The sequence below is a fragment of the Herpailurus yagouaroundi genome, unplaced genomic scaffold (assembly GCF_014898765.1).
Source record: "Herpailurus yagouaroundi ecotype Mexico unplaced genomic scaffold, PumYag 216, whole genome shotgun sequence".
In the NCBI taxonomy this organism is placed as follows: Eukaryota; Metazoa; Chordata; class Mammalia; order Carnivora; family Felidae; genus Herpailurus; species Herpailurus yagouaroundi.
The window spans coordinates 3663899-3678369 of NW_024412447.1; the positions used below are offsets into that span (position 1 = coordinate 3663899).

Sequence of the window (14471 nt, forward strand, 5' to 3'; positions counted from 1 at the left end):
CCCACAGGTGCCTCCTCCCCTCCAGGCTCTGGGACACCCCCCCCCCCCGCCCCACCTGCTGCCCATTCCCCGCTCCCGGCAGCAGCTGCGACTCCCCGTGCCTGCGGGATCAAACAGAACAGCCAGGTGCTTCTCGCCTGACTGGCCCCGACCTGTGCCGGCCGGGCCGAGTCCGTGCCTGCCCCGCGCGCAGGCTCAGCGGCTCTCAGGACTTGACCTCCACGGCCCCGCCTTCTCCCAGACGCTACTTCTCTGGCCCTTCCTCTGCAGGCAGCGCACAGTGTGGCTGCCCCGGGGACCCCCCCCCCCCCCCCGCTGGTTCCGAGCACCTCTCCGCTGACAGCTGTGTGACCTTGGGCGCCTTCCCCAGTTTCAGCTTCAGTCCACCCATCCTTCAAATGGTGGTAACAAAACCGCTCGAGCTGTCCCCCGGTTCGAGGAGATCATGGACCTGCGGTGCTGGGCATGGGGCAGGCCTCCCGTAAAGACCGCCCAGGACAGACTCCCTTCGCCAGCTCCCTTCCTCGGCACTCTGCGGCCCCGTCTCCAGGTCCCCGGCACCAGCCGCCCTCAGCACCTCCTGGGTGCCGGCGCGGCATCGCAGACCGCCACGTCCGGGATTCAGGCAGGTGAGCGCCTGGCTGGTCCTCCCTCCGCCCCCTCGCCGGCATCAGGTGTGTCCTTACCGCTCATCCCTCAGAGGCCCCCCTGCCCCACCACCCTGCCCAGACACCCGACTTCCCACAGCGCCCTGCTTTCACTCAGATTTTTCTTCCCTCCATAGCACTTACCACTGCTAGGCAGCTGTGCATTTGCATAGTCGATCATTGCCCACCTGCTGACTGTAAGCTCCCCGGGGGGAGGAGGCTGCGGCGGCGGCGGCGGCGGCGGTTCCCCTCCCTCCCTCCCTCCCTCCCTCCCCTGTTCCCTTGTTCTCCAGAACCTGAAACACTAGCACAGTGAAGGGACTCACTCATTGCTCGCTCGTTGAATGAGTGACTCCCCAAACTCCTCCTCTTCTGCCCCAATCCCAAGGGAATGGCACCTCCCGGAAAGCCAGAATCCTGCTGTTGCCGTGATTTGTCCCTGTTCGCCCTCCTGTCCCCAAATCCGTCCCCAGGTCCTACAAATCCTCCCCGTGAACGGTTGGTTGCTGAAACGGCCTACTTGCCATCCTGGTGGCCTTGCCTCACTCGGGCGACCTCCCTGTCTCCTGGGCCACCCCATCCACTCTCTATCCTGCTGCCCGACATCAGTCCCCCCTCAGGTGCAGCAAGCCCCGGGAAGTAGGCCTGCCCCTCCCCACCCCTAGGCCCGAGGGCCTCTGGGATCACGTTGGGCCCCAGTCCCTCTGGAAACCCTTTCCGCCAGCACCCTGCCTGCCCAGCCCAGCATTCCCCACCCACCGTGGTCACCGCCCGGGGCATCGCCCTGAGCCTCCACCCAGTCTGCAGGTGGGAATACTGTGGCCGCACCTCCCCCAGAACTACTCCTCTCTAGGCCTGCTGCCCGCAGCCCGGGGTTGTGGTGGGCATCGAGTAAGACTTTCTAAAGCACCACGAGAGCCCAGATCGGTGCCACACAGAGGGGAGCTTCAGAAGAAAACACTGCTGAGGCGTTCGGCCGTTCCCTGCAAACTGCCACACGCCGCAGTTTGTTTCACGTTTCAGGTCCTAGTGAGCAGCGGACCCGCAGAAGGCGGTGTCGTCTGTGGTCAGGTAACCACCTACAAGTGGGACAATGGCGCTGCGGCCGGAGGCAGGCCGCCTCCTAACGGCACCGGGCACCCGGAATCCATCGGGGAGGACCTGGGGCCTTGAGGTGCTGAAGTCACGGGGTGCTGGGGGTTGCGGGGTTGCGGGGTCGCGGGGAAGGGGCGAGGTTCCGGGGTCTCGGGGTCCCAGGTCTCAAGGTTCCGGGGTCCGCAGCCCACTGGGGCAACCACGAACCCACCTGGGCCCGTGGCGCGAGCGCTGACGGCCCCGCCCCCTCGGACGTGCTCCACCAAAGCCCATTGGTCGGCGGCCTGTCCGCCCCGCCCACGTGACGCGACACGTGACGCGACCCGGAAGTGGCGGGCCGCGGGCCGGGCTGCGGGCGGGGTTCCCGGAGTCGCCGGTGTTGGCGGCGGCGGCGACATGTTCACGGCGGGGGCCGAGAGTCTGCTCCACCAGGCCAGGTGCCCCGACCTTTCCCTGGGGGCTCTTGGCGGGGGTGGGGGGGGGGGTTGTCTCAGGCGACCCGTGCGTGGCGACTCCAAGCAGCCCTCCTGGACCCGCTCTAGCGACCAGGGGGACGGGGAGGCCACGCCGTCCAAGTCTGGGGTTGGGGGCCCGGGATGGGGCCCCGCGGACTGGCGAAGGCCTGTGGGTGAGAGCCACCCCCGCCCCACGCCCAGCAGGAAGTGTGACAGCCAGAAGCTCCCACACGCTTTGGGGTCAGGAGCACAGAGCCACCCAGAGGCTGGAGAGCCTGGTGGGACTGAGCCACAGCAGCGAGCACAGGCGCCAGGCTCAGGAGTTTGATACCATCGGAGGGGTGGGGGAGCCAAGGGAGGATTTTGCGATTTAGAAAGACGCCTTCCTGCGGAGGGATTAGATAAGTGGAGAAATTACCCCCACCTGTTTCTGGCCCCCAGCTGGCCCTGGATCGCCACTAACTCATCGGTAGCCCTTTGCCCACCAACTAACCAGTCATGAGACAAAGCAGAAAGGGGGCCAGGGCTAAAACGCCACCGTCATCAGATGGTGTAAGACTTGAAGCTACTTGTGTCCAAAAAAATGCCCGTGGTCAGCTTTTTTTAAAAACCCCCAAACTCGATCTGGCGCTGGACCCATTGGTGGGAAGGATTAGGATCGCTGAAGCCGCTGTCATTTAGTGAAGTGAGATCTTGAATGTGTATTAGGTTCTAAAGACTGTGAACGGGGCAAAAACATGTGGCCAAAATGACCCTGCTGGGAAAGTGCCTCATCGATTTGTGGCCCCGTCTGTGTCTCCATCACTGTTGGGCAGATACTCCAATATTCAAGTTCCAATGTTATGGTTCTTGCTCGCTTGAATTTAGGCGTTGTAGGAAGTGAAAATAGGTATCTTTAAATACCAGCCTCTCCCTCAAGATGCAACATGGCCATGCCCACGTTCTTGCCAGACGACACTAAGAGCAGACACCCACTCAGAACTTCAGTGGGTTGATTTCTCCCAACTCCCCTCTGCTCCTGGTCATAAATTTCGTGGAATGAAAGGCAGGATGACTAGTCTTCACCATCTAAATATTTCTCTCGCGCTGACTTGGACGGGTGAGTGTGGGTGGTTTGAAGGTAGAGTGTGGTTCGATATCCAAAAGTGTGTGAGGAAAGCTAGTTCCTATCAGGTGTCACTGGTTTTCACTCTGTTTGGCTCTAATGAAGCCTGTGATTTGGGGGAGCACTTTAAAATAAGTTGCTGATGTCCGGGAGTTAGGGTTTGGAGTGAGTTTTTGTTTCTGAATTCTTCAGAGCTGGAAAGCATCGCTTTCCAGGCCAGGAGCATCGCTTGTGAGCTGAAGACTGAGTGAAGGACAGGGGCTCTGAGAACGGGTGTGCAGAGTGCAGCAAGTCAGGGGGCAGTTCCAGAAGCTCCGGCCAACTGGAGGCTCTGCATGAGGAGATAACCAGCAAGGGATAAAGTCAGGGGTATTTCAGGCAGAAGGTCCATGCCCGGGGCGGGGGCAAGAGCAGGGGAAACAGAACTGTGGGATTCTTAGACCACCTAAGGAAGGCCAGGGACCCTCTACTCATTGTTAGGGTCGGTAGGAGCTTGGCTCTGATGGCCCTGGGGCAGCCACTGAGGGGTTGGAGCAGACTGGGTTTTAGAAAGCATCCTGCAACATGGGGAACATGCTGGAAAGGATTCATTTGGGAGGAGGAGCCTCCCATATTATTTTGAGACGGTCTGGTAGCTTCAGTCCCATTAACCCGGTTCGAAACGACCTGGCCCGGCCTCTTGTCTTTCTGTGTCCTCCCCCTACAGCGCCGGTTACGTGGTAGGTCACCGAATCCGACTCTGGCTACGTCAAAGGGAAACAAAAATGAAAATGGGCTGGGAGGTGAGAGGGAGACCTGAAGTGGTGGCAGATTCATTGAGATTTATCCGCCAGCCTCCAAGTAAGAACAGGAAAGACGAGATGCAGCCCCAGGACCCCAGGACCCCAGCTCCCGACGCCTGCTTAACCTTCTCATCAGCCCAGTCTGGAGAGGCCCCATCTGTAGTGGTTCAGATTTCCAGACTCTCCCGAGTTCGAGCATCTCATGGGTCCAGCGGGGATTCGGTGGCCTTTAGTCGTGGCTCGGGGAAAGATGGGGGCCTTCTCCGAGACCCCCCCCCCCCAGCCACCCCGGAGGTCCCTAGGACCGCGTCTCCTTGGCATGTTGTCTTCTCTTACCTTCTGGACTGAAACATAACTTAAAACCGGCTTTCCCTTTTGAGACTTTGTTCAATGTCTTACCAGTTGTCAATGCTCAACAGATACTGTTTTTAACCAGGCAGATTAAACTCTGGAATAAGAAGCTGTATGTAGTACGCATACCTTACATGTCACTACACTTGTCCTTTAATACATGAGATTCTGCTCTTGTCCCAGAAGGTCAAGGCTCGTTGAGCGGATCTTTTGAAAAGCAACTTACTTCAAACTAAACCTCCCTTAATACGGACTCCTAAACCCAATCGGTTCTAGTTCTTCCGCTCCTGGGACAACCAAATCCGAATGCGTGTGGTCTCTATCGGGGCTTGCTGTCGGGAGTGGTGGTCTCCCCACGGCCCTGCCCGCCAGGGGAGGGGGGAGGGGACCCGGTGATGGCTGGGCCCCAGGGAGGGAGGGAGGAACCAGGCCGGGTAATCAGGTGGGTCCCCACGAGAGGCAGAGGTGCCACGGGATGGTAGAATCGCTCTCCCGCCCACACCCGGCCTACCCTGCTCGATGGGCGTTTCCTCCCGTGCGAGAGCTGCTCTGTCCATGGTTCAGGGCAGCACACCAGGTGGCTGACCTCGCTCTCTGCTCAGGGACATCCGGGACGAGGAGCTGAAGAAGTTCTGTTCCCGGGTCGTCAACCTGCTGCAGAAGGACGAGCTGGGGCCCGACGCCGTCGACGCCCTGCAGAGGCTCTTCCTCATCGTGTCAGCCACAAAATACAAGAGGAAGTGAGTGTGATGGTCTCTAGGGTGCTGCGGGCCCCGGGCCAGGCACCCAACACGAGAGGCCGCAGGCGGATACCCGCCAGCACGGGGCAGCTTGGCACAAACGTACGCGTTTGGCGCTCGAGTCTTACGTCCACTTGAGCCAGTGCTGAAGGCCCTCGGATCCAGAACGTTCTCTCTGCCTGCCGGACGGTCCGGGGCGGTGGCCCCACGGGGGCTCCTATTGGGACATGGCCCCTGCTCACACGGCCTTGCCCCCCCCCCCCCAGGCTGGAGGACACCTGCGTGCACCTGCTGCAGGCCACCCTGTGCTCGCCCAAGTGCCCCGAGCAGCTCCAGCTCCTGTGCGCTTCCATCCTGAGAGAGATGTCGCCGCGCGACGACCTGAGCCTGTCCTGTGACCACATTCAGAGCGCCCGGCAGCTGAGTCTGGTGGCCTCTGTGCTCTTGGCCCAGGTAACGTGGCCGTCCCTGCTTAAGTGGGCCTCCCTGCCCTGGGTCACCCTGGGGTGCCGGCGCACGGCCCCTTTGCGGGCACCGACCTGCGGCACAGGCGGGCTCGGCTTGGCCTCCCCCTCCATTCAGCCACGTTTCCGGCTGTCGCTCGTGTACTAGTCCTCCGACACCTGTGTGCTTGTAGAAGCGACAGAAACACCTATCTCTCCTCATCCCCCTGCCTCCCCCCACTCCTCCTGTCTCCCTACCCACCCACCTACCGCCTCCCCGTGCCTCCCCCTCCTGCCTCCCCACCCCCCTGCTCCCCCTGCCTCCCCCCCCCCGCCACCTCCTGCTTCCCCCCCACCGCTGCCTCCCCACCCAACCACCTACCGCCTCCCCCTGCCTCTCCCCATCACCTCTTCCTGCCTCCCTCCTCCGCCACCTCCTGCTTCCCCCCACCGCTGCCTCCCCACCCCCCCACCTACCGCTTTCTCTTGCCTCCCCGCCCCCACTCCTATCTACCCCCATCTTCTCCTGTCTCCTTTTCGTCTCTGGGGAAGCAGCAGGGCTCTGTGAAGGCCAATCCAGGCCCCAGTCCTGGACACGGGTAAAAGGTCACGTCACCAAAAGAACGATGCTAGTAGAACAGCAGCCTTCAGAACCGGACGGTCCTTTTCCAGAAGTTTTCAGACCAAAATGACTTGTCGCTCTCACGCCGACGTAAGTCACTGCTTTCCGGTTCACCTGTGTTCTGTTTGAAGGGTGACCCGAAGGGGGAGGTCAGGAGCGTGGGCCAGCGTGTCTTCAGGATCCTCGAGAGCCGGCAGCCCGAGGGGCCCAGTCCCAGGCACCTGCTCCCAGTCGTGTCCAAGATCACCCACCTTGCCCCGCACACCCTCCACGAAGGTATTCGTCCTCCTGGAGAGGCCCGTGCGGGCGGCGCAGAGGGAGGCGGTCCGGGGCGGCCTGGGGCACAGCACCCTGTCGGCAGCAGCTGCTTGTTTTCTAGAAAGACCTACGAGTGCCCTTGCAGCCCGCATCTGGGGATTTACGTATTTCCCACCTGTTATCCCCGCTCCCCCCCTCCCCTGACCCATAGACCAGACCAACCAGCTCAGCAAGCGGCTGGTGGACTGGCTCCGCTACGCCAGCGTCCAGCAAGGGGTGGCGCACACTTCCGGAGGCTTCTTCTCCACACCCAGAGCCCGGCGGCAGGTGAGCCTGGGGACTCCCACCGTTCCTGTCCCTGGGCGGCCCCGGGCCGCGTTGGCCGGCCTCGCCCGCAGGGTCCCTTCAGCTCCTCCCGTCTTTCCACCCGCCTTCGTTCCAGAATGATCCCTCTGTGTCTCCACTTGGGTGAGGGAGTTTTGGGTCTCGCAGGGTCACGGCCCCCCAGCCCGGGACGTCGTGTGCCAAACGCGCCGGCGAGCATCGCTTACCTGCCGGGGCCGCGTCCACTCGGGCGCTAGCGTTTCTGCATCTCCCGGGGGCCGCCCCCGCTTCTCGAGCGTGGACGGCCACACCCGGTGTGAAGGCGGGGCTCCCTCCCGCTCCCGTGTTGTCTCCGCCCTCCCCAGCCCGGGTCCCCACAGCGCTGCCCATCCTTCCTTGCCTCCCGCAGCCTGGCCCTGTCACCGAGGTGGATGGGGCGGTGGCCACGGATTTCTTCACGGTGCTGTCCACGGGCCAGCACTTCACAGAGGACCAGTGGCTGAACGTGCAGGCCTTCTCCATGCTGCGGGCCTGGCTGCTGCACAGCGACCCCGAGGGCCCCAGCACCCCGGACGCAGGTGGGACGTGGTGGGGGAGCCACGGGAAGGGGGGCCTGGGGGAGGCTCCAGGCGGCGCCGGCAGCCCCGGCCGAGCCTCAGCGGCACCGAGAGGCCCTGCCCGGTCTGGGGCGGGATCCGGAGTGATCACGGAGGGCGGACGTCATCAGGGTGTCCGGAGAGCTCCCCCGAGCCCCTTCTCCTCTGCGGTCTGACCGGCGGTGTGGACCGGCTGGACTCGCGGGCGGGGACACCTCCGCTCCACGGGGGCGTGTGCTGAGGGTGAGACCGGCCCCGGTGACTGTCACGCCCCCGGACGGGCTGGCCTGGGCGCCCTTCGAGTGCCTCGTTGTCTTTTCCAGACGACAGGTCGGAGCTGGAGGGCTCCACGCTGTCCGTGCTGTCGGCCGGCTCCACCGCCGGCCGCCTGCTGCCCCCGCGGGAGCGGCTGCGGGAGAAAGCCTTCGAGTACTGTCAGCGCCTGGTGGAGCAGAGCACCCGGCGTGAGTCCCGGGGCCGCGTCCCAGGCTGCTCGTGGGGCACGTGGGGCAGCCTCTTTTTCCCGGGGGGCTTTGTGTTCCGGACGTAGACCCCAGGGAGCCGGGCAGTGGACAGAAGCTGTCCCCAGCCCTCCCGGGCGTCTGTCCCAATGTCTCGTCCGCCCCGGGGGCCGCTCTCTGCTCCCGGATGGCTCCCCGCCCTCTCCTCGAGCTTCCAGGACAGTGCACCCCTCGTTCACTGTTGTGACGCTGACAGAGACCGGGGGACCGTCTTCCTTCTGCAGGAGCCCTGAGGAAGGGGGACTCAGACCTGCAGAAAGCTGTAAGTGCGGGACGGGCGGGGCACGCGGGGCTCCCCGGCTCCACCCGAGCCCACCCCGTGTCCCCACGTCCCCGCGTCCCCGCAGTGCCTGGTGGAGGCCGTGCTGGTGCTGGACGTGCTCTGCAGGCAGGACCCCTCCTTCCTGTACCGCACCCTGTCCTGCCTGAAGGCCCTGCACGCGCGCCTCTGCGGGGACCCGGCCCGAGTGCGGACGCTGCTGCCCATCGCGCAGTTCTTCCTGAACCACGGTGAGCCTCCGCCTTGAGCCTGGGCTCCCGGGGGCTGCCCGGAGAACCTTCCGGTTCCCGGCCCGGGACAGCCTGTCTCTTCTCGCTCTCTGAGGGACTGTGAGCAGCAGGTAGCGTCGTTTTTCGGCGGGTCGATGTAGCGAATGGAAAGGTAGCGGCTTCGCGCTGACCTCGGAACTCCTGGCCGTGAGTGTTCACCAGAGTTTCGTGGAAGGGGCCGTGGAACCCAGTACCTTCCAAAGAACGTTCCGCATCACGTCCCTCAGAGGGATCGGTCTGTAACCAGAAACTCTCGGGAAGAACTGAACATAGTTCAGCCGGTTTTTCTCATGCGGGGTGGACACCCCAGAGCCCCTGGTGTCCCGGAGACACGTGTGGCCTCGGAGGCCTGGCCCGTGACCCCGAGGGACCCCAGCCAGCAGCAGAGGTGGGGACGCACCTGCCGGGGCCCCGGCCCTGACCTTGCTGGTGCCTTTCAGGGGAGGCGGCCGCGGTGGACTCTGAAGCCATCCTCCGGCACCTGCTCACCAGGACCCCCTCCGAGTTCTTCCACAGCCCCATGCTGGCCTTCGAGCTCACGTGCTTCTGCAGAGACAACCTTCCCCTGTTTGGCAGGAACCTGGACATTCTCAAACGGAGCTTCCCAAACCTCTTCAAGGCACGTGTTGTCGTCCTTGGCCAGAGCCAGGGGCTGGGGGCCGGGGGGCGGGGGTACAGGGTGGAGGGTGAACCGTGGGGCGGCCTGGGGGTCCGTGCGTCACACGGAAACAGCACCTACGCCAGGGGGGAGAGCCCTGTGCTGACCCCCTTCAGAGGAACAGGGGGCCTGACAGCGGTTTATTCTCACGGGTTTGTCCAGATGGTCACATCCGGTCAGCCCTTCATCCAGGAGCCTTGCCTGCTGTGCCCAGCCCTTTGGTGCTGTTTACTTCCGATGGCTTTTGTGACCGGTCGTGGTCACTGCGTGGCCTTTGCAAATTCAGCTCGAGACACCGTCCTTTCATTAGAGGGGGAAAAAAAACCACAGCAGGTGGAAAGAGATGACGTTGATTGTCGGGAGAAAGCGAACGCAGAATCAGAGCAGGGACAGAGGGCAAACAGGCCGGAGCGTCTCAGGCTCCAGGATCACAGGAGGGACCCTCACCCCTGCCGATGGGCAACCCGGGACCCAGGCGCCCTCCCTCTGCGGCGGCCCGTGGGCTCCCAGACGACGGCCCTGCTGCTGGGCTGTGCACCCCACACGGGCCCTCCCGTTCCCATCGAGCCGCCTCGCTTGTCCCTGCAGCTCCTGGCCTGGAACAGCCCGCCGCTCACGGCCGAGTTTGTGGCTCTGCTGCCATCGCTGGTGGACGCGGACACAGCCGTGGAGGTGCTTCATGCGCTGCTGGACCTGCCCTGTCTGACTGCGGCCTTGGACCTTCAGCTCAGGTGAGCCCCGGGGGCGTGCCTCGGCCCCTCCCCGCCCCCGCTGCTCTGCCCCCGATGACAGCGCCTCCCTCTGGCTCTTTGCCTCCCGGTCGGCGCCATCCCCGGGCCCTGGAGCCCCCAGCCCGTTTCTCTCAGGTGGAGCCTCGCCCTGTAGACACCGTGCCCCGGGCCCGCTCCCATCACCCTGAGGCCTGCTGGCTCAGGTGCTGTGATATCCCGGAGACGTCTGCTCTGTCTTTCCACGAGCTAAGCCCGGCCTCAGGCACCTGCTTGTTCACAGGTTGTCGCCAGCCACATCCGAGAGGCCGCTGTGGGACCCCTCCCTCAAGATCCCCAGCTGCCTGGAGGCCTCCCGGGACCCCCAGTTCCAGGGTCTTCTCCAGTACCTGTTGCGTGCCACGGCCAGCGGGACCACGGAGAGGTGGGGGGACTCTGGGGTGCGGCACCGAGGCCTTGGGACCTGCTGTGTGTGGCCAGAGCGTGCTCCAGGATGGTGGGACCCTGCTTCTGCCCCTGGGCCTTGTGCCTCCTGACGCGAAGAGGCAGGCGTGGCCGACCCCCCCTGCCCCGCCACCCTGCAATGGCCACATCATGGGTGCTCCCTGGACGTGGGCCTAGTGCTCAGCTCCCTGCCGGCTCCCTGGGTCGTGACCCTGCGAGGTACGTGCCGTGGAGATTCCATTGCACAGATGGAGAAACTGAGGCATAGCATGCCCCGGGAGGAGGAGCCTAGGGACCAGAACAGGGCATCCTGACTGCAGATCCCTCGCAGCTTGGCCCCACTCCAGCCCTCCCTGTGTTCCATCCTGGTGACGGGGGCAGAGCTGCGGTAGAAGACGCTCGTGGTGACACGTGCCCTGCTCTGAGGAGGCCGGTGTCACAGAACGTGGCCCGGGCCGTGGCGCTCTGACCGCCATCTCTTCCCTCAGGCCCCGGCCCACCGTTCATGTGTTGAGGGCGTGTGTGTGGGCTCTGGGGAGCGTGTGGGCGGAGACTCAATGGGCCACGCTGTGTCCTCCAGGTTGGGGCCACTCCACCGGCTGCTGCAGCCCCTGGCCAGCTGCGCCCGTGTGGTCCAGTGCGCCCAGGCCGTGCCCACCTTGCTTGAGGCCTTCTTCTCAGCGGTGACCCAGGTGAGCCTCACACGCCCACGGCCCCGGGGCAGCCCGGAGGGAGGACGGGCTGCACACGCGCGCAGGGATGGCATCCTCGCAATGGACTTCTGCAGAGCCTGCCTCAGCCAGAGTCACGGGGAAGGGTGGGAGCCGCGGTGGGGCCCGTCCTCCTCCCCAGAACGGGGGCCCTGGGACCTGCCCGGGACTGGCGCACACGGCTGGGACCGGAGCAGAGCGTGGCGTGAGGTGATGTCACCGGGACCGGGACCGAGTCGGTCTCTCCCTCCTGACCCCCAGTTTGCCGACGGGGCCCTGGCCAAACAGCTGGCGCTGCTGCTCCTAGAGAGAAGCGACTCCCTCTTTCAGGTGCCGCAGTACGAGGCCCACGTGCACAGGTGGGCCCGCACCCCGCTCCCCGCACCCCGCTCCCCGCACCCCGCTCCCCGCTCCCCACACCCCGCACCCCGCTCCCCGCTCCCCGCACCCCACAACCCGCTCCCCGCTCCCCACACCCCGCTCCCCACACCCCGCTCCCCGCTCCCCGCTCCCCGCTCCCCACACCCCGCTCCCCACACCCCACACCCCGCTCCCCGCTCCCCGCTCCCCGCTCCCCGCTCCCCGCTCCCCACTCCCCACTCCCCACTCCCCACTCCCCACTCCCCACACCCCACACCCCGCACCCCACACCCCGCAGCTTCAGTGTCCCCTCTCAGGTCCCAGCTCCGGGTCACCACTCCCCCTGTGGCTGACCTCCTTCCAGCTGCCACCTAGCGTCACCCCCAGGCCCAGCTACCGGGCCAGCGCTCCGTCGCTGTGTCCGTCCCTCCCCCGAGGTCTGTGATCTCCGTGCGGGCCCAGGTCCCTCTCCATGGAGCCCTCTGGGCTGCCCGTTCTCCGTTCGGAGGGCCCGATGCACACGGGCCTGTGCCCAGGCCGCTCGCCAGCCCCGGCCTCCTCCCTGGGGGTGGAGGGGCTGCGGGTTCCTTTAGGGGCCAGAACTATCTGCACCCCGACCTGGTGCTCAGAGCCTTCTCTTTTGTTCCCTGGCTGTGGTTCTGGGTGAGGGGCCGTGGCCTGGGGCCTGGGGGCGGCCACGGCCCACCTGGGTCCTCCCCGGGCAGGGTGCTGAGCTCGCGGTTCCTGGCCCTGTGCGCGCTGCACCCGTCACTGGTGGTGGAGCTGGCGAAGGAGCTGCTGGAGTTCGTGGGGAGCGTGAGCGGGATCCAGGGCCGAGGGGCCATGCTCGCCTCCGTGGTAAGGCCGGCCTCCCTGCCAGCACCCCCCCTCCCGAGGCGGGCGGCCCGCAGGGGGCTGAGGTCTGTCCCTACCCAGGTGTGGGCCATCGGCGAGTACCTGTCCGTGTCGTGGGACCGGCGGTGCACCGTGGAGCAGATCAACAGGTTCTTCGAGGCCCTGGAGGCCGTGCTGTTCGAGGTCACCCAGTCCCGCCCGTCGGCCGCCCTTCCCAGGTGTCCCCCGCAGGTCGTCACCGTGCTCATGACCACGCTGACCAAGCTGGCCTCCCGGAGCCAAGACCTGATTCCCAGGTACGGTCGCGGCCGGACAGGGAAACCCACAGGCTTCCCGTGGGTAAGGGAATGGGCCCTGGACGCCTGCTCCGCGGGGGGAGGGCTGCTGGCGTCGCCGCCTCGCTTCTCCAGCTCGAGCCCCACGAGCTGGGGGCCCCGTTCCACGTGCGGGGCACGTCTGCAGCGGACCTGGGTCCCTTCATCCTCAGGGTCTCTCTGTTCCTGTCGAAGATGAGGACCCCGGCCCAGAGCCCAGCCCCGAGCTCCACGAGCCGCGAGGAAGACGCGGGAGCCGTGCGCACGCGGGCCGCTGAGCTGCTGACCCTGCTGAAGATGCCCAGCGTGGCCCAGTTCGTGCTCACGCCCAGCACGGAGGTGTCCGAGCCCCGCTACCACCGCGACGCCAACACGGCCCTGCCCCTGGCCCTGCGCACCGTCAGCCGCCTGGTGGAGAAGGAGACGGGCCTCCTGCCGGGGTGAAAGGACGGTGACGAAGAGCCCGGCGTGAGGGCCGGGCCTCGGCTTCCGTGATCAGAGGGGACGTGAGGAGGCCCGGGTGGGTCTGGGTCCCTCAGTGCTTGCCAGGACCGTCACGTGCTCAGTCGGTGGCTCTTTGTGTCTCTCTCCAACCCTGGTGGGCCGTGTGGTAACACAGGTATGATTTGGGGCTGGATGGCATCTGCTTGGTCTGTTTCGGGCTGTTCCTGGTTTCGGGCAAGAAAAGGTACAGCAAAAATAAACCTCTTTCCGCAAGTATCTGTGTGCACAAGGCAGGGGCTGTGCGCTTTCCTCCACCCAGGGGGGCAGGGCCAGAAGTGGGGGTGCACTGCTGGTCTGCGAGACCTGGCCCTGGGGACCCTCGTGCAGCTACACCAGACACCGGAGGCCGTTCCTGCCTGCTCCGTCCCCACAGCGTCCCGGAGGTCCCAGAAAGAACCGCCCGAATACCGGCAGGGAGGAAGCAGGGTGACCCAGAAGTGCAGCTGCCCCCGGAAGGGCCTCGGCTCCGCGTCCTTTCTCGCCCGCCTCCTGCTACATGGGCCCTGGGGCCCCTGCCAGGTGGGCTGCAGGTGCTGCGACTTCAGGCCTACAGCCTCCTGCCGTTAAGAGGGGGCTCCGGCCGTGGTTCCCGGGGACCCTGACGCCCGCCTGCTGCTCGGAGCCTTAGAGCAAGTGGGGGAGACACGCTGGGTGTGGTGGGGCGAGAAACTGCCCCCAGCCTCGGCGCCTCCTGCCCCAGCGCCACTGAGGTCAGCTTCCCACCTCGCACACCAGCTCCCTAGGCTGCTCCCCAGCTCCACCCGGTGCGAGGGGGCCCCCGGGCCACCAGGTGGTGCTGCTGCTGCGCGAGTCTCCGGGCCAGCCCCGCCCCCGACTCCGGCCACGCCCCCAGGCCCGGCCCCGGCTCCGGCTCCGCCTTCACCACGCCCCTAGGCCCGGACCCTGCCGGTTGGCCGCTCGGGCACCTGTAGAAACGGCAGCCGCGGAGGTGGGTGGACGCCGGGGGGTCCCGGACCCGGCACTGGCCGGGCAAGGGGTGCCCGCTTCTCCAACAGTCGGCCTCAGGATGACTTCCGGCAGGCGACAGGTGACGCGCCCTCGGAGCAGAGCGCCAGGTATCGCGGCGGGGCGCGCCAAGGGACACCCTGGTCCTCCCGGGATGGGGCAGACCCGGCTTTGCTGCTCCCCGCACCCCTCACCGACCCCGCGTGAGCCGCGAGCTTCAGGCCGGGGTCCGCGGACCTCTCCCTGTCCCGCGCCGACCCCACGTGGGCCTCGAGCTCCAGGACGGAAGGCCAGGGTTGAGAATATATGTTTTAGAGAAAAGTAGTATTTTTGCAAGCTGCCTACGGTGCCATCGTCAGCGCGCAGCTCGTCCGCACACAGTGTGGGTCCAAAACCTGCGTACTAACTAGTTGGTGAGCGCAGACTTGGAGGAGATGGGTTCCC

At 65.5% G+C, this 14471-nt stretch overlaps 1 protein-coding gene across 1 annotated transcript; it reads left to right on the top strand.

Moving 5' to 3' along the window:
* The first annotated feature begins 2048 nt into the window (after positions 1–2048).
* Positions 2049–13277, top strand: AP5Z1 (adaptor related protein complex 5 subunit zeta 1). Its single transcript, XM_040455782.1, has 17 exons — positions 2049–2179; positions 5038–5175; positions 5442–5628; positions 6372–6516; positions 6710–6818; positions 7228–7400; positions 7742–7882; positions 8164–8201; positions 8287–8449; positions 8929–9107; positions 9735–9877; positions 10158–10298; positions 10899–11010; positions 11290–11387; positions 12114–12246; positions 12325–12539; positions 12731–13277. Exons 1-17 carry the CDS (start codon positions 2139–2141, stop codon positions 12999–13001), a joined length of 2427 nt encoding a protein of 808 aa, XP_040311716.1. The 5' UTR covers positions 2049–2138; the 3' UTR covers positions 13002–13277.
* Positions 13278–14471: the final 1194 nt, after the last annotated feature.

Excerpts from the sequence above, each read along its gene's own strand:
- AP5Z1 (XM_040455782.1), top strand. The coding sequence starts at position 2,139 with ATGTTCACGGCGGGGGCCGAGAGTCTGCTCCACCAGGCCAG. Across the intron at positions 2,180-5,037 it reads AGTCTGCTCCACCAGGCCAG|GGACATCCGGGACGAGGAGC; the intron begins GTGCCCCGACCT and ends CTCTCTGCTCAG. Across the intron at positions 6,517-6,709 it reads CCCGCACACCCTCCACGAAG|ACCAGACCAACCAGCTCAGC; the intron begins GTATTCGTCCTC and ends CCTGACCCATAG.